General features: G+C 34.7%; 19 protein-coding genes and 3 pseudogenes across 22 annotated transcripts, besides 2 other annotated features; 15 read left to right on the plus strand and 7 right to left on the minus strand.

The window, feature by feature from the left end:
* Positions 1-1,010: part of a mobile genetic element that runs on past the window's edge.
* TVAGG3_0446470 lies at positions 168-616 on the plus strand (annotated as a pseudogene). Its single transcript has one exon. A coding segment is annotated over exon 1 (449 nt).
* Positions 1,011-23,343: a mobile genetic element.
* Positions 2,478-2,798, minus strand: TVAGG3_0446490 (uncharacterized protein; the record flags this gene model as incomplete). Its single annotated transcript, XM_051234415.1, has 1 exon — positions 2,478-2,798. One exon carries the CDS (start codon positions 2,796-2,798, stop codon positions 2,478-2,480), a length of 321 nt encoding a protein of 106 aa, XP_051104145.1.
* TVAGG3_0446500 (uncharacterized protein) lies at positions 2,939-3,359 on the minus strand (the record flags this gene model as incomplete). Its single annotated transcript, XM_051234416.1, has 1 exon — positions 2,939-3,359. A coding segment is annotated over one exon (421 nt), but the record flags the coding sequence as incomplete, so codon positions are not given.
* Positions 3,409-4,263, plus strand: TVAGG3_0446510 (protein of unknown function, DUF4106 family; the record flags this gene model as incomplete). Its single annotated transcript, XM_051234417.1, has 1 exon — positions 3,409-4,263. One exon carries the CDS (start codon positions 3,409-3,411, stop codon positions 4,261-4,263), a length of 855 nt encoding a protein of 284 aa, XP_051104147.1.
* On the plus strand, positions 4,687-5,328 carry TVAGG3_0446520 (uncharacterized protein; the record flags this gene model as incomplete). The annotated part of the gene is made up of 1 exon (XM_051234418.1): positions 4,687-5,328. The coding sequence occupies one exon, from the start codon at positions 4,687-4,689 to the stop codon at positions 5,326-5,328; it is 642 nt and encodes a 213-aa protein (XP_051104148.1).
* Positions 5,592-6,155, minus strand: TVAGG3_0446530 (uncharacterized protein; the record flags this gene model as incomplete). Its single annotated transcript, XM_051234419.1, has 1 exon — positions 5,592-6,155. The coding sequence occupies one exon, from the start codon at positions 6,153-6,155 to the stop codon at positions 5,592-5,594; it is 564 nt and encodes a 187-aa protein (XP_051104149.1).
* On the plus strand, positions 6,557-7,522 carry TVAGG3_0446540 (uncharacterized protein; the record flags this gene model as incomplete). Its single annotated transcript, XM_051234420.1, has 1 exon — positions 6,557-7,522. A coding segment is annotated over one exon (966 nt), but the record flags the coding sequence as incomplete, so codon positions are not given.
* Positions 7,793-9,223, plus strand: TVAGG3_0446550 (keratin-associated protein family; the record flags this gene model as incomplete). Its single annotated transcript, XM_051234421.1, has 1 exon — positions 7,793-9,223. One exon carries the CDS (start codon positions 7,793-7,795, stop codon positions 9,221-9,223), a length of 1,431 nt encoding a protein of 476 aa, XP_051104151.1.
* On the plus strand, positions 9,361-9,804 carry TVAGG3_0446560 (keratin-associated protein family; the record flags this gene model as incomplete). The annotated part of the gene is made up of 1 exon (XM_051234422.1): positions 9,361-9,804. The coding sequence occupies one exon, from the start codon at positions 9,361-9,363 to the stop codon at positions 9,802-9,804; it is 444 nt and encodes a 147-aa protein (XP_051104152.1).
* Positions 9,865-10,402, plus strand: TVAGG3_0446570 (integrase core domain containing protein family; the record flags this gene model as incomplete). Its single annotated transcript, XM_051234423.1, has 1 exon — positions 9,865-10,402. A coding segment is annotated over one exon (538 nt), but the record flags the coding sequence as incomplete, so codon positions are not given.
* Positions 10,465-10,950, plus strand: TVAGG3_0446580 (integrase core domain containing protein family; the record flags this gene model as incomplete). Its single annotated transcript, XM_051234424.1, has 1 exon — positions 10,465-10,950. One exon carries the CDS (start codon positions 10,465-10,467, stop codon positions 10,948-10,950), a length of 486 nt encoding a protein of 161 aa, XP_051104154.1.
* On the plus strand, positions 11,158-11,624 carry TVAGG3_0446590 (KilA, N-terminal/APSES-type HTH, DNA-binding family; the record flags this gene model as incomplete). The annotated part of the gene is made up of 1 exon (XM_051234425.1): positions 11,158-11,624. A coding segment is annotated over one exon (467 nt), but the record flags the coding sequence as incomplete, so codon positions are not given.
* Positions 12,654-12,940, plus strand: TVAGG3_0446600 (KilA, N-terminal/APSES-type HTH, DNA-binding family; the record flags this gene model as incomplete). Its single annotated transcript, XM_051234426.1, has 1 exon — positions 12,654-12,940. A coding segment is annotated over one exon (287 nt), but the record flags the coding sequence as incomplete, so codon positions are not given.
* Positions 14,607-15,440, plus strand: TVAGG3_0446610 (organellar and viral DNA polymerase type B; the record flags this gene model as incomplete). Its single annotated transcript, XM_051234427.1, has 1 exon — positions 14,607-15,440. A coding segment is annotated over one exon (834 nt), but the record flags the coding sequence as incomplete, so codon positions are not given.
* On the plus strand, positions 16,376-17,533 carry TVAGG3_0446620 (annotated as a pseudogene). Its single transcript has one exon. A coding segment is annotated over exon 1 (1,158 nt).
* Positions 18,824-19,665, minus strand: TVAGG3_0446630 (annotated as a pseudogene). The gene has a single exon. A coding segment is annotated over exon 1 (842 nt).
* On the minus strand, positions 19,690-19,950 carry TVAGG3_0446640 (uncharacterized protein; the record flags this gene model as incomplete). The annotated part of the gene is made up of 1 exon (XM_051234428.1): positions 19,690-19,950. The coding sequence occupies one exon, from the start codon at positions 19,948-19,950 to the stop codon at positions 19,690-19,692; it is 261 nt and encodes an 86-aa protein (XP_051104158.1).
* Positions 20,691-21,658, plus strand: TVAGG3_0446650 (uncharacterized protein; the record flags this gene model as incomplete). Its single annotated transcript, XM_051234429.1, has 1 exon — positions 20,691-21,658. A coding segment is annotated over one exon (968 nt), but the record flags the coding sequence as incomplete, so codon positions are not given.
* On the plus strand, positions 21,671-22,030 carry TVAGG3_0446660 (uncharacterized protein; the record flags this gene model as incomplete). Its single annotated transcript, XM_051234430.1, has 1 exon — positions 21,671-22,030. One exon carries the CDS (start codon positions 21,671-21,673, stop codon positions 22,028-22,030), a length of 360 nt encoding a protein of 119 aa, XP_051104160.1.
* Positions 22,289-22,531, plus strand: TVAGG3_0446670 (kinase C-related family; the record flags this gene model as incomplete). Its single annotated transcript, XM_051234431.1, has 1 exon — positions 22,289-22,531. The coding sequence occupies one exon, from the start codon at positions 22,289-22,291 to the stop codon at positions 22,529-22,531; it is 243 nt and encodes an 80-aa protein (XP_051104161.1).
* A 647-nt stretch (positions 23,344-23,990) lies between the features above and the next one.
* Positions 23,991-24,345, minus strand: TVAGG3_0446680 (uncharacterized protein; the record flags this gene model as incomplete). The annotated part of the gene is made up of 1 exon (XM_051234432.1): positions 23,991-24,345. A coding segment is annotated over one exon (355 nt), but the record flags the coding sequence as incomplete, so codon positions are not given.
* Positions 24,346-24,523: 178 nt separating this feature from the next.
* Positions 24,524-25,196, minus strand: TVAGG3_0446690 (2-oxoglutarate 5-aminotransferase protein; the record flags this gene model as incomplete). The annotated part of the gene is made up of 1 exon (XM_051234433.1): positions 24,524-25,196. A coding segment is annotated over one exon (673 nt), but the record flags the coding sequence as incomplete, so codon positions are not given.
* Positions 25,197-25,207: the final 11 nt, after the last annotated feature.

A 25,207-nucleotide genomic window follows, 5' to 3' on the forward strand; every position in this document is an offset into this window, starting at 1 on the left:
CAATTTGACCAAACCGTCAATTCGTTCAAGAATATTATAAGTCTAAGTTAGTATGTATAAAGGATACTGAGTTGTTAGATTGGATAAAGAAGTACCAAAGAAGAGTTTTGAAGTATAATGCTATAAATGAGTATATAAATTCTAAGTTTAAAGACCCAAATGAGGAAATGCAGAGAATATTAGAGAAGAAACACTTCAGAAACAAACAGAAAGAGATAGAATACATTTCGAAGAAATTGCAATCTTACGATTGGAAGACTTACCCTCATAGATGTCTTCTTATCTTAGATGACTTTGCTTCTCATCCTTTGTTAAAGAATAGAGAACAAGATATGTGTCGAATTCTTAAGAAGCTCAGACACTTTAACATCTCAGTTGTCATTTGTGTACAGACAGCAAAGAGTTTAAGTAAGGATGTTAAAGAATACTTACTGACATAATACTTTTCCCCGGATTGTCCGAAGACGATTTCATGGAACTTATGAAAGAGTCCATGGCAGGTAAGTTTGACAGACATGAACTATGGGAGAAGTACAAAGTCATACAAGACCCTCATACTTCTTTCAGAATTCATATCTACGCAAACAAAGTTCAAATTGTAAAAAGTCAAGCTTGAAAATCTAAGTGTTTTAGTCTTAGTAAGATGGTAGCTTCTTAAAGCATATGCCGTCCTTGAGTTTTTAGGTACGTGAAGAGAAGTACAATGAATTCAATTACGAGTACAATTGCAATGACAACTAAGGCAACTATTTTTGTCTTTTGCCAGCAAGGGTACTTCTTCTCTTCCAATGGTTTGGCAGAACTATACTCACTCATGAGAAATGCCAAAACGGTTTAATAGAAAAAGTGTCATTTTTTTCATGTCCGAAGACTCGAAAGGTGCAACACTTCCAAAATACCGACGAACTCAGAAAAGCAGCATGGCAGTATGTTCTTGACAACTTCTTTGAGTTCTCCAGGTAAGTTAGTATGGTTAACTTGGGTACGGCGGCACTGCGTTCCACCTTACCCAACTTAACCTTAAATATTTACAAAACCATCTGACACATAAACGACTTCACTAACGACTTCACTAACGAATTCACTACCGTCCTCACTAAATAAAAAATAACCTTATTTTTATTTTTTTTAAATTTTTTATTTCATTACAAAGACATGTCTGACTACATTTACTATGACTCTTTCCCAGAACGTTTCCGTGAACTATTCAAAACTCAAGTAAAACTGAGAAACATGCATTTTAACAAAGACAGACCCATTGACGATGAAAGAAACCCTGAATATATTACAATCCTTATAACGCAAAGTTCATGCATACATTCCTTATGGTCGCAGAGGAACGAAAACTATTTCAACAAAGAATAAAAATTATTTCTGGAGCGATGAAGAAAATTGCCTTACTACATAAATGCATACTTAAATAAAGCTACATATTGTACAAAAGAAGGTTGGACTGGATTTGAGCTCTACATATACGACGACGATGGAAACAGACGTTGTGTATACCCATACGATAATATGTACCATTGTTTTCATCAAGCATTAAACGAATACATAGTCAGTAAGGGTCTCATTCCTGTTGAGTAGATATGCTTTTTTTGTTCCCACATTTATATAAAAAATTATGATATCACCACCCTCACACGTATGAAAAATAGCACAAAAAAATTTAGGTGAAGTGGTGAGATCTCACCTCTTTTTCACCTGTTTTTTCACCCTGTTGAATTCATTGCTTTATAACTCTCTTCCTTGGTTTCTTTTTAGTGCTTTCTTCACGTCTGGTCTCCAACTTGACTGTCTTTCTTCTTCGTCCGTAATGATACCAGTTACTTCCACCAGTCAATGGGTCAAATGGTCTTTCGTAAGGGTTTCCATACATTCCATAGGGACCATACGGAAGAACTACTGGTGGAGAAGAAACATTTTCTTTAGTTCCATCGAATCTATTTAAATGCATTGTTTCACCTTTCATCTGGTCATTAAAGTCTTTTGCGTGTTTTGCAAACTCATCGTCCTTTCCTAAAGCATTTTCTGACTCAGTCGCAACCAAATTGGATGCTTTATTTATGAGCCCTATTTTATTTAATCTTAACTTCTTTGCAACCCAGCCTCCAATCTTTCCTTTATTTGCATCTAATGTCTTCGAAACCCTTCCTCCACTCATTTTATTTACTGCGTCATAAGCTCCAATGCTTTTGCTCCAAATGCTAATGCTTTTGTTCCCATTGCGCCTAAAGCTGCCCAAGCTACCATTTACACCATATTAAAATCATCTCTCTTCAATATTATCTCATAAAAGTTCTCGTTACTGGAGAAAGTCAATGAACATAAGCGTTCTCACGGGCTTCGCCCTCACCGCTTTGCGGTCTATCTAACTTATTTCTTATATCATCTATACGCTTCAAAATGTCTGAACAATTGCTAACATCTTCTACAACAGTTATTTCATCATGAATGACCTTCAAAAACAAACTCATTTAATATGCTATTAAAATCATTTCAATAATGAGTCCATCCTTTCCATCTTTAGGTAGCACAACATCTTTCATTGAAGAAGGTTCGACAAGTCTTATGTTAAACTTACTGACAAAGTTTGTTATACTATAATGCTTCGGCGGCGAATACATGTAGTTTGAAAGACATAATATAGATTCTTCAGCAAATTCACTTATACTGGATTTTATAACAATGTTCTCACGAGACCAAATACCACCAATTGACAATCTTGTAAGCAATCCTGCTGAACCTTCTACTGTAAACGTCGATGGTAACATTCCACGAAGGTCATCTATTGACATCGTTGAGTCACTGTATTTAAATATTTTCTTAAAGCAATCGTCATTATCTAACCATGCAATAGCTTTGAAGTTTTCATTCGAATATACATCTGCTTCATTAAATGTAAATCCTGACTTCTTTGCAGAGATGACTTTAAAATCTATTGAGTTTGTTTCAAAATTATATGCTATGGTAACTTCTGAAGGTAATGGATGCCCTTCCGCAGTCAGTTGTTCTCTCACTACCGTTTGAAGCTTTGTATTAAAAACTTTCATGTCATCTCCTGTATCTAAGTTCACATACACAGCAACAGGGAAACTATCTTGCTTCTTTGTTTCATCATTATACCTCAAAACATTAAAGTTCTTCAATAATATTGTTCTTCCTGCTGGAATACTTCGAACCTGTCTGATTTCAATAGCTTTCTCACCTCCTACATACTCTACCCAGTGTCTTGGATATTCATAAGTATACTGACTTTCTTGAATTTTGGTAGGTTTCATCATAACGTGTTCATAGTATATCTTTATACTCTTGTCAGTTAGACTCGGTGCTATGTTCTGAATATTTCTGACTTGCATTTTTAATGGAGATAAAATGAAGCATTTAATACATGACGTAGATGAAGACATGAATGAAACTACAGACAAACTTAACTCTTCTCTTATTCTTCCTTTCAGTAAGGACTATGAATTCTGTTCAAATGGTGTGTATTTCTATTGTGGAAAGATGGGTTCAGGTAAGACATTTAACCTCATTCGTCATATACTCATAACAGAGCGTTTAGGAAACGACTCTTACTATGACCAAATCATTATATCAGCAACTTCAGACTCTATGGACTCAACAGCGAAAACATTTATGTCAAAAGTTCAAGCCTCTGTCGTTAAAGTTCCAGACAGTGAACTCATTGAATTTCTTCAACGTTACATTCGACGTAAGAGGAAATATTATGCCATCGTTGAATTTATACAGTCAGAAATGCAAAAGACTTCAGAAGAGATGGAAAGAATTATTGACAAACACCACTTACGTCAATACTCAGGAGTTTACGATATGAAACGACTTACAAACTACATTCTGTCAAAACTTTCAAAATACCCCTTCAAAAAGTATCCTTCAAACACTTTATTAGTTTGTGACGACTTCGCCGGAAAAGGTTTAGTTTCAAAGCCTGACTCACCATTAGCTAACATCATAACTAAAGTCAGACATTACCATTTAACTGTAGCAATACTTATGCAAACATGGAGGTTTTTAGCTTTAAACATAAAACGTCTCATAACTGACTTCGTTATCTTTCAAGGTTTCTCACGCTATGACATTGAACTCATTTGGAAACAGTCAGGTATAACATTACCTTTTGAAGAAATTTGGGAAGCATATAAGTCTCTCATCTCTCCTCGTTCATACCTTGAGATTCATATCATGACTAATACCATTAAAGTCAAAAATATTCCATGGGAACGACCAACATTGTTTTAAAGTTTAACCTTCAATTGACTGATGGTAAACAAATTCCATGCATCTCTGTCGCCATTTCTGTTAATATTTTTGCTGTCATTCATATCATCCACTTCCCCATCCGTTAGCTTTTGAGGATATGCGTTAGAATAGCTGTTCTTAAATGAAGGCTTTTCACCTTTGAGAGCATAAACTCTATAACTTTCTGCATACTTTATGTTTGAACCTCCTGAGCCATCATTGACATAAATTTTTATAGGCTTCCACCCTTTGTTCATGTTCCTGCTTCTTCCCTTAGCTCTTTTGTTCAGTAGTTCTACATCTTTATACACAGCACCTGTCTCAGTGAATTCAACAATATTTTCATTCGTTAGCTTTACATTCAAACCCTTGTCGAGTATATTGTTCATTTCATACATATAAAAGGTTTTTATTCTATATGAAATGAGAAGCAAATCCATCTTAGCTGGTGCCGTTAATGTTCCAATTGAACCAACATCAAATGTTGACTCACGAACGACAAACAATATTGTCATAAAGAACTATAGTTCAGAGTGTTTGAAAGAAAAAGAACCAGAACTTAAGTCGGGACCTTCGGTCTTGGAGCATGGCGCCGTGAATTTAAACACAGCTTCAAACACTAACGCTACATCAGATGTTAAGTTAGAGTATCCACCATTAGACCAAATTCTTTCAAGAGAAGCCAACGACAATCCTTACACAAATGTTCAAACAAATCCTTCAGATAACGTAGACCATTACCTTCTTCAGTTATACCAAACTATCTTACTCAAAGACGATAAGAAGCTTTTGACAAATCTTATAAGCAAGAACCAAATAATTCTAACAAAGGAGGACCTTGAAAATGTTATATCACGAATAACAGGGAAACAATGTGTCATTGACTATCTCGACCCTGAAATCGAATGCTGTGGCCAAACTCCACTATTCATGAAAATAGGTAACATCCGCATCATTGAAACACCAGGAACTACAGGAGTTGAGTTTAAGTATAAATATTCGAACGAGTATACAAAACTATCTACTGACTATAAGCTTTGTTTGAAATATGTTTTAGTAAATTAAAGCAGTCAGGAGGGCTCTTTGAGCCCATCTTGGCGCTTTGCGCCGTCAGTCAAAAAAATTTCAAGTTAGCAATTTGTAATATCTGTCCAAAACTTCTTCAACAGTATCGAACTCATCTTCATAATGCAAACCTAATCTTATTGACTTGGTGCAGTTTTCACTAACACAATATTTTTCTGTTCTCTTGACTGACATAACTAATTCATTTGTTTCATCAAACAGCAACAACCAAAGTTCATGACCTAATACATAACATTCATACTTTATATTTTTAGCTCTGAGTTCTCTTGTAAGCTGTTGCATTTAATATTTTCTAAAAAGTCAACTTCAACAGTCATTCGCACTGGTGCCTTCAGTACTACAGGCTCTCCTTGAAAGTCAACAAGTCTGAATTGCATGTCTTTCAAATTATGAGGACTAATGCGAACCCATTTACCTAAATGAGTTGCTATGACAGGAACGTTTGGAATGAACATTGAATTGACTGCATAACAGAAGGATTTATATTCTACTGAACCTTTACTATTAACTCCTGAAATGCCTGTGACATTAGCTATTTTAGACTCAATGTATAAACAATTACCATAACATACATATGGAACAGATTTCATCTCAATCGTTTTGTCAACACTTTTCAAAGGAAATGTCATATGGTATGCACCCAAAAGAAGTTGTACTCTATGACTCATTCGTGTTATCTTAAACTCCTTCGCATAACTGAACTTCAAAACTCCTGCAATAAGTTTAACATTCATTAAGTTTTCTTCGTTATCCTTGTTTATTGTAGTATTTATGAGAGCATTTAACACTCCAGCTAATGTTTCCATCTTATATTCTACATTATTGTGAAATCTTATTTCGTGCTTCTTTCCATCTATTTCAATCTCCATGAAATCTGTTTCATCTGTTATAACGAATGAAGCGATAGTATTGAAGTCAACCATTCTGAATGCAAGCGCCTCATTCTGTAGACCTAAGTTTGTTTGTAGCTTTACTGTCCCGTATTCGTTTGGGTCTGTACTTTGCAAATAGAACAACATTTTATTCTCATTAAAATATGAGTATAGCTGCATATGCGTCTGAAGCTGACAGAGCTAAACGTTTATATTTTGGTCAATACTCTCTCACACTTACTGACAAATATATTGTTATCACTGATGGAAATACTGAGAAATACATAACATGGAAGGACTATGAAAAGTTTGACTCTATTTTAACTCCATGTACTATGCCGTTTATAAAGGACGGTGAAATTATTGAAAAAGATAATACAACCGTATATAGGTCTGTTTATGAAGCATTAGAATATATGTTGAATCATAACCCAAAAAGATTTGACCCAAGCACTACACCATGTACTATGCCTTTTATTAAGGACGGTGAAATCATAAGAGTTCCGGATTCAACGGTTTACACAGCTGTTCAAAACAGTTTACAAAACATTTTAGCGAATATCTTTAATTCAGAAACTACAGAAATAAAATTACCGTATATAACAGATGCTAAAGAAATTAAATCAAAAACGACAACATTATTTACGTCACTTAATGATTTAATGACTTATATCATTAATATTCCTGCACCAACTACAGCATTTGATCCAAACTCGACGGTTTGCAGTGTACCTTTCATAAATGACAGTTCAGTAATTGCTTTAAGGGATTCGACAGTAAATGAATCATTAAAGGCGTCATTAATGAAAATCATTGATTTTAACTCATTCACGAATACATATAATTCATTCATTAATGTTTCATATGCTTCTAAAGAAGGTGAGCCAAAAACTATCGATAAAGCGGTGTATGAAATAAAAGCATCAACGACGAAATTGAATTCGTTAACTTTTGACGGTGATAGTTTCGTTAATGACATAACATCGGGGAAAACAATTTTAACGAAAGAATACTTAAAATCTCATGTTAGTGAGTTCGTTGAAATTGAAAAAGACGGTGGAATTAAGTTCGATCCACTGAATTTCATTTTCAGCTTAGCGAATGCGGGTGTTAGTTTCGCTGAATGGACAACTATACAGAGTGAAATAAATGCAATATGGACGTTTTTGGGGTCAAAAGCGGGAATGGGTGAGCTTGTAAATGCTGCAAGAACATTAGGTGAAACAGGAAATTTTGTAGATGGTTTTAAAAGACTTGTTTCAAATGTTTTAACAAACACAAAGAAATTATTTAGATATACCGTACATAACGGACGGATTTTCGAACAGATAGCAACAAACCCTCCGGTTATGGCTGCGTTGATGATGGTTAGAGATATAAAATCACGTAACGACGGGAACGAAGAACATGAACAACAGGATACTGGTCGGGTTATTCGAGACATTAAAAACGTGTATCCTGAAGTTATTGATTTATTTAGAGGAGTTAATGATTCAATTTCAAAACATTCTATAACCCTCGATGAAGAGAATAAATTAACAGATTATATATTCGTCATTATTGCAGAATTAATGAAGAGAATAAATGAAAAAGGAATTGGTGATATCATTAATGTCAGCGATGTAATGATGAAAAGAAATTTTGACTCATTATTTACAAAACCGAAAACAGAATATAGTCTTTATGACGTAATTACCGAATTAATGAAAAAGATTAATGATAATAAGAGTTCTGGCGGAAGAGTTGAATTAGAAGTGAATGATGTTAATGAGAAATTAGCCGAAAAAGCAGACAAAAATGAGCTTTTAGCTCTGAGTGATAAAGTCAAGAACCACGTTCATTATATAACTTCAGACGAACAGATTATAACGGACTACCATGGATATTTAACACGAAGTGATGAAGCGAAGACAAAAAATGTTAATGAAAGAAGATATAAATACATTCGTGCTAAAGGTTATGACATAAGCTGTACTGTACAGTATGATGTAGCTAAAGCACCAGAAGCATTTGGTTATACTGGTGAAATTTATGCCTCTACTTTCAATGTTAACGGTGTATTAGTTGAACCAAGATTTATGTTGAGAGTTAAGACAAAAATAACGTTTGAAGATGCTATTAAAAGTAAAGCTGACAAAGATGAACTTAACGCAACGAACAAAGTTTTGAAATCTCATAAACACAATATCTCTGATATAAATGAACTTCAAGCTACATTAAATAGTAAAGCTGACAAAGAACATACACATAAATCCTTCACTACTGTTAGAGCAGACGACATAATATTGAACTATACCCTTGGTTCAAGTGCACCTTTAGAGAATCCAAGTACAAGCGTAAAAGATACACTAAACAATTTAGATAACAGATGTATGAACATTGAAGGTCATGCCAGAAACTTTGAAGCATATGAACTACCAGCAATGTTAGATAAGAAAGCTGACAAAGAACATACACATAAATCCTTCACTACTGTTAGAGCAGACGACATAATATTGAACTATACCCTTGGTTCAAGTGCACCTTTAGAGAATCCAAGTACAAGCGTAAAAGATACACTAAACAATTTAGATAACAGATGTATGAACATTGAAGGTCATGCCAGAAACTTTGAAGCATATGAACTACCAGCAATGTTAGATAAGAAAGCTGACAAAGAACATACACATAAATCCTTCACTACTGTTAGAGCAGACGACATAATATTGAACTATACCCTTGGTTCAAGTGCACCTTTAGAGAATCCAAGTACAAGCGTAAAAGATACACTAAACAATTTAGATAACAGATGTATGAACATTGAAGGTCATGCCAGAAACTTTGAAGCATATGAACTACCAGCAATGTTAGATAAGAAAGCTGACAAAACTTATGTAGATGAAAATTATGCAAAGAAGTCGGAAGTAAATGCTGCGCTTAATGGAAAAGCCGACAAGAACCATACACATGAAGAATTTCAAACAATCAAGATTAAAGAAATTAAGCATACATTGAAGAAGTAACAAAAACAGGAAGAGACGGTAAACCTTTAGTTGAACAAAATATTTATCCTCCTACTTTTCCTAATGGTTTAATAACAAACAATATAAATATTGTAGATGGCAAAGGATTTATAAATGTTAAGCATGAACTTCAAACAATGAAGACTCAGATTCTTGAAACCATATATCCTATAGGCTCTATTTATACGTCAATGAACTCAACAAATCCAGAAACAGTTTTAGGTTTTGGTACATGGCAGCAGATTGTAGACAAATTCTTATACTGTGCTAACTCTTCAAAGCAAACAGGAGGTTCGAAGAAAATTAAAGAAGCAAACCTTCCACCGCACACTCATACAGGAACTACAAACTTTTCTGGCGACCATAGCCACTCATTAAGAGACCACCCATTATACAACTCAGAGTATGAAGCTGGCAATGATGTTTTATCTCCATCTTATAACAATGCAGCAAAAAAGACTTTTCGACAAACTGAACCAGGAGGAAATCATGTCCATACTTTCACAACAAATCCAACAGGCTCGGGTGCAGATTATATGCCACCATTTGTGACTGTATTTGCATGGTACCGCGTTCAATGAACGCGCTTGAGCCTGCTTTGCGGGCTTACCGTCTTGAATAAAATCTTTAACTTTACATAAATGAGCTTGAAAGAAGTATTCGAACAACATCCATGGAGGTCATTTAAGAAATTCAATGAAGCTGCAAAGAGTTGGGGATTTACTAACAGAGCTGAAGTGAAAAGGTTCTTTGACAAAAATGTTGTACATCAAACAAAAATAAACCCTTACGACTACTTTTTACCAATTTACTCCAACGCTCCTGACGCATACCAATTTGACACTCTCATTCAGAGTAAGAAAGGAGGACATAAACCATTCCTCATCTTCATTAATGTTAACACTCGTAAAGCATATGCATATCCAATGAAAAATAAAGGAACTCGTGAAGTGTTAAGAGTTTTACAAAAGTTTGTAGCAGAACATAGCCCAAGTACTTTAACATCAGACCAAGACAGTGCATATCTCAGCAATGAAATCACAGATTTTCTCATTAAGCATAACATAACTCACTACACTACTGAAGACCATAACCATAACATACTCGGCATCATAAACCGCTTCATAAGAACGCTTAGAGATTTAAATCAAGAGCGAGACTTTACCGAAGAAACAATGAAACATTTTCTCGAAGTATATAATTCCTCAACACATTCTACAACAGGGCATACACCAAATTCAATGACACAACAACAAGAAGAAAAGTATATACAAAAGAAACAAAGCCAAACACAAAATATCAGAAATTCAACACAATTTACCCTCATTCCTGGTACAAAAGTTCGTGTAGTTCTTGACGACAAACCGTTGACAAAGAAACGTTTAAGGTTAAGTAGAAACTATTATATCGTAGACTCTACGCAAGGTAATGGATATCTTATAAAAGCTGCTGACGACTCTATTGCGTTTTATCCTCGACATAAATTAGTCGAAAGTAGTAATGGCAAACTTGCTGAAACCATTGACGAAGCAAAGCGAGGAGTGGTTATTGAAATACTTGGCTATAACATAAACGATGACACTTATAAAGTAAGATATGAAGGAGGTGTTGAAGATGTTATACCATCTAAGAACTTGAGAGAGTCAAAGCCAACACATCTGGGACCATTAGAGCGGGAGTACTGGAAAGACAAAAATATGCCAGAAAGAATAAGAAAATTCTTCTAAACTTTTTCATTAGATGTAAATCAGACAAAAATAATGTTTAGGTGAAGAGGTGAGATTTCACCTCTTTTTTCACCTGTTTTTTCACCCTCGCCGCTAAGCGGCTCAGACCCTTTGGGTCTCGTGAATTTTCATGAATTTCCTTAAGATAGAAAAAATAAAACTAACTTTATTTTTATTTATTTTTTTATTTTGTATGTAAGAACAGTAATGTCAGTCGAAGCAAAAACATTCACGAACAAATCTAATGGCGAAACATTCACAAAAGGCACTTATAACGATATTGAAGTCTTACGTAGAGACAAGGATGGTTACATTAATGCAACAAAGATGGCAAGAGAAGCAGGAAAGTTAAACCATTTAAACAGATTTCTCAATAGTACTAAAATGCAGGAAATTCTTGAGTTTTGGTTGAAAGAATACGGTGGAGCCAAAAGTGGCTCGACCTCAAAACAAGCATTTTATGAGCTTGCTAAGGGCGTTATAAATGAATTCAAAGGTATTTACATACATCCTGACTTCGTTCATTTTGTTGCTGAATGGTGCTCTGTAAAGTATGCATTTTATGTCAAAGATATTATGGACTCCATAGACAAGAAAGTTCATGAGAAATTAGATGAAGAAGAACTCGAAGATACAGTAGAGAATGCTAAACCTTTGTTTGAAGAAGAAGTTGAAAAAATGCGCGAAAAACAATTAGAACATGAACGTGAGATATGTTATGGTTATAGAGATTCCCCATATGAACTAGACCAATGGGAACGAGAAGATTTAAAGAGAGAATTTAGAGAATATGAACTCGCTAAGATAGCATTTGAAGCTGCAGAAAAGAAGTTAAAAGTTTGGGGTCCTTTTGTACAAAAATATTGTGAGTAAATGAACTCATTATTTTTGCTGAATTCAGCACAAAATTCTGAGTAAAATGACATATGGCACGTGTCAAACCGTTGAGTTTTCACAAATTTTAAAAATTGCTGCGGAAAGTTCGTCAAAAAGTGAAGGTTCCCGACGGTTTCAAACCGCCATACTTTACATGAAGATAGTTTACAATGTCAACTAAATATCATGTATGATAGAAACGGTTATGTAAGGTTTACATTTTGTAAAGTTTTGTCCTGATTCAAGACAAGTCTTGTATTTTTTCAGAACAAGTCTTGTATTTTTCAAGACAAATCTTGTCCTGATTCAGAACAAGACTTGCACTTTTTAGTCAGTTTTTCTTGTAAAGTTCTCAAATTTGAGAACAATTGTCCTGATTCAAGACAAGTCTTGTATTTTTTCAGAACAAGTCTTGTATTTTTTCAAGACAAATCTTGTCCTGATTCAAGACAAGTCTTGCACTTTTTCAGGAAATCCTATCGTCCAACTTTACAAATGTCACTTTTCAGCATGATTGCATTTTGGTCGGGGGACAACTTTCTCTCAATTTGTCACTTTTCTATCGTCGTGTTTTGTCACTTTTCCCTCGGGGTGTGTGTCAGAAAATATCCAAAATCTTTATAGCCTCATATCTCCTTCAATTCTTGACGGTTTGACATGTATGACACACCATTCAATTCAGAATTATGTGCTGAATCTTATGACCTTCATTTGTTCGTGACTTCTTTTCACATATGTAACCATGAATTTTTAACATTTCTTTATCACAGAAAAATAAAGTTAGTTTTATTTTTATTTATTTTTTTATTTTGTATGTAAAGACAGTAATGTCAACATCAGAGAACACAACAACAGTTATAGTCCATGAAGCCATTAATGAAGAATACGAGTACATACAGTATAACAAACAGTTACGTCTCATTCGTTCAGTCAAAGATGACATGTACCAAATGCAAAGTATAATGAATGCTCTTCGTTCTACAAAGCAAGCATATCATTGGTTTGAAAAACCAACAGACAAAAGAACTTTTAGAAGAATTTCCTCATATGATTGCTTCCCTCGGAAAACCGAGAGAAGAGATTCCGTACGAAAATCGCAAGAATTTGGCTCCTGGTTTGAAAGGTTATTATGTTCATAGACTTTTAGTAAACGCTGTAGCAATGTGGGCTTCACCTCGTTATGCTTGTTATATTTTCATGATGTTAGATGAACTATATAAAGCAGAACGTGGAGAGATGGAAAAGAAACTTCAAGCAAAAGATGAAGTCATTGAATCCAAAGACAAAAGCATACAGAAAAGAATACCGCGTTCAGTACCAAAAGGAAAGGAAAAGAGTTATAAGTATATGATATATACTGAAGAGTTGGAGAAAGAAGAAGACAGAGATATGGTTATGTTGCATTTAGTCAGAAGAAACAACAAAAGCTTTTATGACCTTGCTAAGATTTACAAATCTGACAGAAACTGGTTCTATCGTGAAACTTACCGATTTCAATGACACCGAATGAGCAAATAAAGGAAATTGTCAAAAATACTCTTCCTCAAACACACTATGACATCAAAGGTTGCACAATACTTACATTCAAAGAAGAGACTTAACATTACTGAAGGAAAAAATAACAGAATATTTCGATAACTTCAAAGAGGAAGAATAAAAAATCTAAGCTAATTTTATTTTTTTATAAAATTTTATCTCATATGAAAGAACATGAATTTAGAATATTCGGAACTCATGACAGAAGAAGAGAACGAACAACATGTAAAAGATTATGCAAAATTTCTGAAGACATACAAAGCATTTAAACAATATCTAAATGCTTCTAAAGATTATGCAAAATTTCTGAAGGTATATAAAGCTTATGAAAAGCGTATGAAAAGTTTATACATTGGGGAATTGTTGTAAAATATCGATATGAAGACTAACCAAAATATATTTTTGCTTAAATGACGTCAGGGTCAATTTCTTCAACCATTTCACTTCCTTCGTCAATGTCAATAGAAGCTTCTTCAACCTTTGGTAGGAGCTTCTGTATAACATCTTTGTTCGTTATTGTCTTCAGAGATGAAGGATAATATTTCACATTTGTTTCACCTTTCTTATATTCTTTCTGCTGCGATAAATCTAAAACAATACTGAAGAAGTCAATATTAGAGTTCTTTATAACAGTATAATGAGTATCTTTGACATTCACGAAGAAACTCTTTTGTTTCAAAACTACTGCTAACTCTTGTGAAGTATAACGTTTGCGGTCAATGACGATAGCTAATGGTCTGACATACTGACCAAACTTAGATTCTTTTCACAAACTTCTTGTTAAAGATAACATTAACATTTGAAGCATTATTGAACTCATTCTTGATGGCAGTAGCGAGAGCATTGTATGAAAAGAACTTGCAATCTTGCATATGTTTCATTAAAATAAAAATATTAAATTATTTTGAAAAAAACTTTAAAAAATCTAATCTAATTTTTTCAAAAAAATATTTTTTTATTTCCTACTAAAGATGTATCGGAAGTTGTCTAAGTTAGAACACTCGGAAATAAAACAACTTCTTACAGAAGCTAATATAGATGTTGCAAAGCATTACGCAACAAACAAAAAGGCACTCGCTGACATCCTCAATGACTATAATGGTGCAATAAGTTATGATAGAATTCATGAGTTCATAAAGCCGCAACGCGGCGAGGACGAAGTCCATGCAATAGCATTTCCTTTAAATGACGTTGCTATTGACTTATATCATAGACGTTCAGTACCTCATGAAGTAAGAAGAGAAATGTTTGACATAACAAATGCAAACGTTGGTGAAACAAGAAGAAGAGACGACACACTGAAACAACAGAGAAGAGAGATGTTTAAAAGTGCTATAGAACAAGTTCGCAAAGCTAACGATGTCATTCGTTCCATTGACGACAAACCAAAAGAAGGTGAGAGATGGTTAAAGAAAGATGAAGAGAATAGGAAGAGGAATGTTAAGACAGGCAATAGACTCATTGACTTTAACATCGAAGCTTTAGATGAACCAAACAGAGACTACTTACACAAACATTTCGGTAAGATTTTCATGAGACTCTTAGAGAAGATTAAAATAAACTCCCAACAAAGATGGATGGTATGTTATAAACTTGGTGGAAAGTATGAATGTTCTACGTTAAACCTCAATAATATTGGAACATTACTACATCAGCTCTTGAAGGAGAACTTTATATCAGAGATAGAAGCAAATGCTGCAGGTATTGTTGAAATGCACTATGACTTCTTCTTGACAAACATAAAGAATCTTACTGAAATAAAGATGTATGATTTAACAGAATATGAAGGCTTAACGATGTCAGATGTTAAGAAAGGCAAACCAAAAAAGAGACCATATAAAGATGAAAGCACACTGACAAATGACCAGAAAGCCATTTTGGAAGCTCTTAAGCAAACAGGAAACCCAGCACTTATAGAAAGCTTTTGGAAAGATAATGGTGAAAAGAAGTTTTATAAGAAGAGAAGCGGTCAGTTCTGGAAGTATCTTTGCACATTACCTATAAATCTTGAACGCTACCAAATTTTCAATGAATTGAACAAAAGAACTGCAACACTTATGACAGAAGACAATTGTTTCGTTTATGCTTGCATTCAGGCTGGAGTAGATGGAGAGACTATTGACCACATGAGAGAAGTCATTCGTGTTAGAGACTTTCCTCAAAGTAAAGTACAAGAAATTTCTGACGCAACAGGTATAGCATTTAATGTTACCATTGGTTATTTCAATGACTCAAGACATAATGAAATAAAGAGATATATACCAAAAGAATGTGAAACTGTTAGAACTATTGACTTATTCTTGTTGAAGACCACTACATGCTAAACGAAAGATTACCAATGACAACATATTTCATTCGCAACTATATAGAAATTCTCAAAGCTTGTGGTGGAATGAACATTGAGAAACAAATGAAGATTTATACAAAGAGAGAAGATAAATATGTAGTTCGTTATGATAGAACAACACCGTTATGGGATGTTATGAAAACATTGTGGGAGTGCAAATATTTCGAACCTATTTCTTATGGAGAACTTTTCACATATACGACTGACTTATATAAACAGAACCTTGCACCATTTAAAGATTTGACATATGCTCCAAAGTATTGTGTACAACTGAAGAAGAAAGCCGAGTCAAAAGAAGTAAATAAAAATAAGTGCAAGTTCATTCCTGAGCACGTTTTCTTTGCTGACTTTGAGTGTAGTACAGACGGCTTTCATAAAGCTTTTAACATATGTTACGACAGTGAAGATGGTTCAGTGAGTGAAAGCATTTGGGGTCAGAACTGTGCAACAGAATTTTTGGAGCGACTTCCTGACAAGAGTTTAATATATTTCCATAACCTCAGTTATGATATAAACTTCATCTTAAGACACATGACAGAAGTGAAAGGAACTCCCATCATTAAAGGTTCACGAACAATGCAAATAACTGGCTTATATAAAGGAAGGGCAATTATTATAAAAGACTCTTACAGTGTTATAAATAAGAAGCTTAAACTATTTCCTGCTATGTTTAACTTACAAACAGGACCGAAAGAAGTATTTCCATACAACTACTACAGCAGTGTTTTGTTAGCAAATGACAACAGAACTGGTGTCATTTCTGAAGCATGTAAGTTTATCCGGGATGCAGATACATTCATGAAAAACATAGATTCCATCAAAGGTTGCAGAATAGATGAGAACCACTTCGACTTAGAAAAGTATAGCACATTTTATTGCAAACAAGATGTAAGAATTTTAAGAGAAGGTTTTGTTAAGTTCCGCAATGACATATTGAAAGAATTTGATTTAAACGTTTATGATTACGTTAGTATTTGTTCAATTGCTAACAAATTATTTGAGAACAGAGTGTACTTCCCGAATGGAAATTTATATGACCTCTCAAATAAACCAAGAGAATTTATTTCGAGATGCATTCAAGGTGGAAGATGTATGTTGTCAGATAACATTAAACAAAAGAGTAAAGAGAAACTCATTGCTGATTTCGACGCTGTTTCATTATATCCATCAGCTATAGCAAGACTTTATACTTTAGAAGGTATTCCAAAGGTTATGAAGAAAGAAATGTTAAGCACAGAGTATCTCATGAGACATTTATTCGATGACGACCAAAAGGAACCCATTGGTGAAAAGTTTATGTCTGGCTTCTTTGTTCTCATTAAGATAACAGAGATTGGAATACATAGACACTTTCCTTTAATAGTTTTGTGACCCTGAACTAAATCCAGAACTTAACGTTCCCAGAAGTTCAAACACTTGCTGTTTAATGTATGTTGACCATATAACATTACAAGACCTCATAAAATATCAAGGTGTCAAATGTGAAGTGTTGCAAGGATACTATTACGATGGAAACAGAGATATTAGAATAAGAGATGAAGTAAAGAAGTTGTTTGAGTTAAGGTTAAAGTATAAGAAAGAAGGAAATCCTTTGCAAGAAAATATAAAGCTCATTCTGAACAGTATTTATGGCAAAACTATTCTATCTCCTATTGAGTCAAAAATAACCATAGTAAATGACAAAGATGCTATAAGATATGCCATCAGAAACTACAACCATATAGTGAAGTTCGAAGGTTTGGATGGTTCAGATAAAACTATTTTCAAACTAACGAAAAGCATTTGCAGACACTTTAACTTCTGTCCACTTGGTGTTAACATTCTGTCTATGTCGAAGAGAATAATGTGTGAAGTATTCTGTACTGCTGAAGATATGGGTCTTCAAATATTTTACCAGGACTGTGATAGCATGCATATTTTCAATGAAGACATACCAAAGCTTGCAGCAGAGTTTAAGAAGAGATACGGTAGAGAACTTATTGGTAAAACATTAGGTCAGTTCCATTCTGACTTCGCAGAAATAACACCTGGAAAACAAAGTTTAGCATACAAGTCAATATTTTGTGGAAAGAAGACTTACATAGACTTACTCACTAACGATTTAAATGAAGTTGCATTCATGCACGTTGTAAAGGTGTAAAACAAGACGTCCTTGCTTTAACAGCAAATGAAATGTTTCCTGAAGCTATACAATGCTATTACAATGAAGATAAGAACATTCACATACCTGTTGGAACATATGACAAAGACTCTGAGTTCAGTTTAATGAAACTTTACAAAGCACTTCATGATGGTCAAGAGATTGGATTTGACTTATGTAAGTCTGCTAGTCCTTGCTTTGCTGAAAAGTTTAACTTCTCAATAACGACTAAAACAAGCTTTATTCGTAAGTTGAAGTTCTGAGGTCATTTATTTTTGTCAGCAATGAGGTCATGAATGAGGTCATTCGTGATAAAAATAATGAGGTCATATATTTTTGTCATTTATGTATACCCATTGTCTCTCTTAAACTTTGCAATAGACAGCTTTGTTCTTCTTCCTTCTACATCTGTAATGTTTATATAATCTTTGCTATACTGTCTTAAGACATTCATTCGTCTGTATTGAGTTCCCATGAAATAGTAAAAGACATCTTCACTTGGGACATAGTAGTAATTTTCTAGAGTAAATTTAGAGTATTGTATAATTTCAACAGCATCTTCAGGAAGAGTGTCTACAATGTCAAACCAATAGCCATTCGAACCAGAAATATTTCTCATGTTTTGTCTTCTCGACACCCACCTTAAGTTTGAGATATGAAAGTCTCCTCTGTCTCTGTTTATATGGTCTACTTCTCGAAGTCCTTCAGGATTCGGTATAAATTGATTTGCAACAATTTTATGCTTAAAGAGTTTATGTTTGTTTAAATAAACACAAATATAACCATCACCGTTGTCAAACTCACTTACAACTCTTTTGTTACTTATGCGCCTAATTGGATATGGGTACTCTGAAAAGATTTCATAGTCATTGTCATGTTCGAGTGTTTGCCAATGTCCTTCACCTTCCATGCCTTTCACTCAAATAAAAATTTTCAGAAAAAATAAAACTAGCGTAGATTTTACAATACTGCGATGGTAGAGTTTAAGAGTTGTGCTTCAATGTAGAGACAGTCCTTATGGTCTGGAGGTAAGAACACTGGGCAGTTATGGTCATGAGTGGAGAACATGTCTATCCAAAACTCACGATTGAAGCCAGTTAATTTATAGTATTTAGGGTTAGGAAGTGGTGAAGTTCTTGTATGACCAATGAACTCATTTTCAACTCCCTTACTTAAGTTTGAATATAATATAGCTTGCTTTCTATCCCAAATGCCAGGTGTTACAATCTTTGAAAATTCATTTTTCCTCGGAAGCATTGCATCATAATTGAAAACATTCTTGAAATCATCACTTGGTTCAGAGATTTGAAATCTTATACGTAATGGATTTTCTTTCTCTTTAGCGACTTCATTGAATGGTGAGAATACAAACTGACAGTCATGAGTTTCCATCTTCATTTTCATTAAATTCATAATGAAAGTCTATAAGTTGTGGCTGACTACCTTCTTCTTTCAGTTGTGCAAGAAACTCACGTAAAGGCTGTAAAGTTTGTACTTCAATGTTGAACTTTTTCTCGAACATCTCATTAAATGAAATCATACATTGTTGCAATGTTGTATCGTCTTTAAAGTATTTGTATATGTGAATGTTTTGGGCGCTTAAAGACTGTTCGTCATTTTCTATCTCGACTTGAAGTATAAAGTCAACCTTTCTGAAAGCACGTGTTATATACATAGATGTTATGCCAATGTACTTCTCTTCATTTATGTTCACAATCCAGTCTGTTGGAAACTTAAACGTTACTCTGTTCCCCTTTATTTTGACGTCAGGGTTTTCACTACTGAACGCAACAGATAAAGGTATTTGTCTATACATTTAATTCGGATAAAAATAAACCATTTACTCTTTCTTTGCTTCAGCTTCTTTAGCTTTTGCTTCAGCTTCTTCTCTAGCTTTCTTCGCCAGTAGTCTTGGGTTCTTTTGTCTTCCAGCAGCTAATGCAGCAAGTTGTTTTTCACTAAGTTTTCTCTTTGGTCTCTCTGGCTTTTGTTCTTGTTTTTGTTCCTTCAGTTCGGATAAAATTTGCTCACGAATTTCTTTCTTCAATGCTTCAACATCTATGACCCCTTGGGTCTTGTCCGTAGGGCTTGTCTGAGTCATTTGACTGCAGATAAAAAACAAAATTAAAACTTTAACCGATGTAAAATGAGCTTGTCAAAATCAGAGCGAGAGTCTATTATATTAAATGACGCAAGAGGAATACAACATCCTTTCTATTACGTAAGTCAGAGTAAAGATGGTAAAATATACGTAAGAAAAAGAAAGGTTCCATTAGCGAATGCAGAAAGCGACAACATTAAGGTGTATGGCAAGGGTGAAGTCCACGAAGCCCATATAAAACCTTCTATTCAAACTGAAAAGTCAATAGAACCAGAAGAAAAGAAGCCAGATGTACTTTCAATAACGAACCAAGAGCTTATTGCAAAGTTCGTGAATTTCATTGAAAAACAAACCGAGTCAAAGAACCTGACCCGCCAGTGAAAGAAGTTGAGACAAAAGAGAATGTACAGTTCATTGAAAATGTCAAGAAACAACTTCCACCACGAATGCCAAGAAGAAGAGTGAGAATAATGAAGTAAATAGATATTTTTATCTGAAGTAAATACATGCAGAACGAACAGCTAAACGAATTTACTCCAGCAGAGCATATTCATCAGATTCGCTCATATTTCGATATCATAGACAATGCAGTTCAAATTGGTGACACTAATAGAAAATATTCTGACGCAAAGATTCCATCACAACCTGGAACTGCTAAAGATAACACATGGGTAACATTCAATCTCTCACCTCCTGGTGAAAATATGTTGGACCTTTACAATACATTCATTACGTATAAAATGGAAGGTCAATTTATTGTAGATAAAGAAATTGGTTCAGGTTCCAATAAAACAAACCCACCAGGATTTTGGATTGGTTTCGATGACGCTTTCTATGCAGTTGCTGGATATCAAATCCTTGCAAATGGTCGTATCGTATATTCTCAAGACAACGCAAGAGAAGAAGCATATATAACTTCAAACTCACAAACTACCGAACAAATAAAGAAAGTAGATGTTTTCTCAAAGACTCGACATGAAGATGTATGGAGTCATTCGGGAACATGCAGAACAGGACAAATTGTTAGTGGTCCAATTACAGCAGGAAAATCATTTGATTTTAAGCTTCGTTTAAGAATTCCTGTTAGAAGATTCCTTCCATTAGAAGCTATTCGATTTATTCCAGCTTTTGCAGGAAACATTCAGCTTAAAGTAAAGTTCAGTAGCGACGCCTTACAATGCACATCTATATCTGTAAATGATATCATTGCTTTCAATCCAACTCTTAAAGTTGCATTTGCTTCAGATTCAAATCCACCGACAAATAAATTTGTTCCATGGAATGAACCATTCACTATGATAACGAAGGCAGTAGAAGCTAGTGGAACAGTTACTATTACAACTGTAACCCAGCAACTATTTCGAACAAAGATGGATTTTAATGAATGTTTCATTCATCCAAAGTCATTCTCTTTAGACCCTAACATTTATACAGAACTTGTAGAACATTATACAAACGAGGCTTTATGTTTTCCTGTTAAAGTTATGGATTGGATTCCTATGGACGGTTCATTCTCAAAGAATACAGATAGTTCAAGTGCAACATTTACAGCAGCTTATACGCCTATTAATGTTAAAAGTATTTGGGCACTATTTAGAAAGAAAGACAACTATTATGTTAATTTTGAGAACCCTAAGTTTAAATATCTTCAGCTTTCCATGGGAGCTTATGGAAATATGCCTGCAGAACCTGAAAATCATATGGACCTGTATTTTATGAAATGGTTGCGAACGCCTGCAATACAAACAATGATATGATAGGATTTAATGAAGATGTTATGAGGTCATTGGTGGATGATGGTAGTGTGGAACATAAATGGGATAGCTATGACAACACACATTTCTTATGTGGTTTTCCAACAGAAGTGGACTTTTGCTTCCAGCAAGGTCAAACATCTACTGCTCCAATAACATACAAATTGTCTGTTAAAGGACCTATTGAACTAGCAACTGAAAATGTACCAAAGCCACTTATTGGATTTATGAGGGATTGTTGCTTTGCCATTCAGGTGCGTGCTAATGGAATCCCAATAATAAGATTAGATGACTATAACTTAGCTACGGACGACAGTGAGGAATAAAGGATGAACGTTTATTTTTAAAGCTTATAAATGAGTTCTTCATCAAGCTCTCGTGAACCTTCACCATCTATGAAACAAACTTTACCAAACGATTATGGAGCACCTATTGAATATTTCTTACGAGCTGCACAATGGCAAAGAGCAGTCTCACCAAGGTTAGGTGTTCCACCAGCTCCTGTCAAAAATAGCATTTGGTCAAGTCCTTATATAAAATATGGTCTCCCACTAGGTTTGCTAGCTACAGCAGGAGCAGTTATGATGTTGAAAAGAAATAAAGCAAATGTTGTAAATAATACTGAAGTAGCTGAAGTTAAACAAACTCCAACACCTTCGCCAAAACCAACGTCAAAACCAACACCTTCACAAGCAAAACCTTCAATGACTCCTGAACCTATGGAAGTACAAACTCCTGTTCAAAAGTCAACTCCTAAACCGACTCCAACATTTAAACCAGAACCTACTCCTCAAATAAATCGTAAAACTCCTGCGTTTCCTTACTGAAAAAATAACGTTATTTTTATTTAATATTAAAATTTTTATTTGATTGAAATGACAAATAAAGTCACTGAAGCAATGAAACAAAAGTTTTTGGTAGAATACATTAAATCAGGAACTATTCCAGAAGGTTTTTACGTTCATACTATGAAGGATGGTAGAGTTCAGTTTAGAAAGATAAAGCAACCATTAGATAAAGAAGGAATTTTGAGAAAGATTAAACTTCATGAGGACAACATTGCTGAACTTAAGAAGAAGTTAGAAGAGTTATAAAGCAATGAATTCAACAGGGTGAAAAAACAGGTGAAAAAAGAGGTGAGATCTCACCACTTCACCTAAATTTATTTTTGTGCTATGTTTTCATACGTGTGAGGGTGGTGATATCATTAATTTTTAAGTTTATTTTTTATTTACTGAAAATTTTTATTTGGATGTAAATGACAGAACAAAAGCAACTCATTCGAATTCCACAGTATAACAAACATACATTTAAACATTTATTCTTCCTTCCTGAGCATAACATGTTCTTTCAAATACATCCGAGACCAGTTGACTTTTCATTGACTGTGTATAAAGATAGAAATAGTTATATCATTAAACCATACGATGACGAAGGTAAGTTATGTAAATTGTACGTTAAGAAGTTAGAGAAAGTTTATGGCTTCAAGTATGACTACAATAGGGTTAACACTGATGATGAAGATATTGAGGAAAATTTATGAGAACATTAGTGAAGTCGTTAGTGAGAACGATAGTGAGAACGTTTATTTTTTACATTAGTGAGTTCGTTAGTGAAGTGAAGTGGGTGGCTTTGTAAAGTGTCAAATTCACAAGTATTGGGTAAGGTGGAACGCAGTGCCGCCGTACCCAAGTTAACCATACTAACTAGGTACACCTTGGAAAATGCTGAAGAACTCCGACACAGAGAATTTGGAGAAATTGCACTCCAATACTACCTTGACAAACAAAGGGTAAATTAAGACTAAAAACTTAACGTTTAAAAAGTGACATTTTTATGAGCTCCGAGTCACCGAGAAAACTTGGTCAGATGTTAGCAGCTTACTTCCCTGAGGAGGATGGAAGCGTTACATACATCAGGTTCAAAAACAACGAACCTGGAATTGCGTACCAAATTCGCAATTACATGACCATGGAAGAGTATGAAAGGTTTCTACAAGAGAAACCAGCTCTAAACAACTCAGAAAAGAAAGAGTAAAAGTTTAATTCGTAATTGTTTATTTTTTACTTGTAAGGGCATGCTGCAAGTATGAAGTCGACTATCTCCGTCTTTGTTTTGACGAGCTGGACGGCTCTTGCGAGTACGTCTGTTTTGCGGTCTCCAGCTGGTTCTGACCTTCGTAATTGCGCATGTTCTTGAGAGCTCCAACTGTAAATGGTTGTAGGATGAAGAGTCTCTCAGACTGCTTGAGGTAGTCTTCACGGTCACGAGCCGAATCTGTGGTACGAGTCGAATCGGTCGATTTGAGGGAAGAGACTGAAAGCCTGTCCTCTTCCATTGGAGCTGTAGCATACTCTTTGCGTAAGCGGTTCAGACCTTCTTCGAAGTCTTGGTCTCTCTTCGATTGAGATTGGAATTGTGGGGCAGGGTTTTGCATAAACATCCAAGGGTTGGGGAAGTAAGGCATAGGCTGAGGAGGGTAGTTCGGGAAGCCTTGTGGTGGGTAGTAACCTTGAGGTGGAAATTGGTAGTAATTCGGAGGTACTTGCTGGAACTGAGGTTGCTGAGGAGACTGTTGTGGTTCTGCAGCTTTCGGTTCTTCTGGCTTTGGAAGGCATTCAGGAAGAGGAACGTCAGTCATCCGTTTGTGTCCTGTCGGAAGGAAAAATTTTTCCTGTCGGAAGGAAGAACTTTTTCTGAATAATAATTATTTAATGAATTTAAATATTATAAAAGGGCTCATGGAGCCCTTCTTTTTTTGCCCAAATTTCTTGAGCTTTTTTATTTTTAATTTTAAAAGATAGAAATATTTTACAAGCTTATAAAAATTTCAAAACTTGGCTTGGGTCATCTATTATATTTTCTGTGTACTTGGAGAGCATTTCTCTTGATCCAGTCCCACATAGGACCCCAACCTTTAGAGTGTCCTCACTAAAAACCATATCAACCCTTGAGTCCCCAACAATAATTATTTCTTGGTCTTCTAGCGAATATTTCTTTTTAAAAACTTCAAGGCTCTCCTTGTCGGGCTTCTTCTTATAAATATCTGCAGCTGCATAAAAATCTATAAAGGAGTCAAGCCCCAAATAGTCCATAGAATACTTGGCCTGCCTGTAATTATCCGATGTGAAAATTCCTATGAGAATCTCCCTATTTCTTAAGGCTTCAAAAAGACTCCTTAGATCACAGGTCTCCCTAATAAATTTATTATTTTTCTTTAAATAGTTTAATAGATGGTCGTCAAGTTCCCTGTAAATATCATCTAGGTCCTCATCAAGATACTTGGAAAAAATTATTGCCAGGTCCATAGCAGTTTCTGAAGATAAAATTGAATTTTCTTCTACTTTGCCATCTTCCCTTATGCCAATTTCTTTGAAAAGTTTTCTCTTCTTATTGCCATCTAAAATTTTATTTTCTAAAAATCCTACAATGGAATCAATCCAGCCTTCTGTAAACTGGAGGAGGGTTCCATCCTTGTCAAATAATACTGCCCTTATCATCTC

The sequence above is a fragment of the Trichomonas vaginalis genome, chromosome V (assembly GCF_026262505.1).
Source record: "Trichomonas vaginalis G3 chromosome V, whole genome shotgun sequence".
NCBI lineage: Eukaryota > Parabasalia > Trichomonadida > Trichomonadidae > Trichomonas > Trichomonas vaginalis.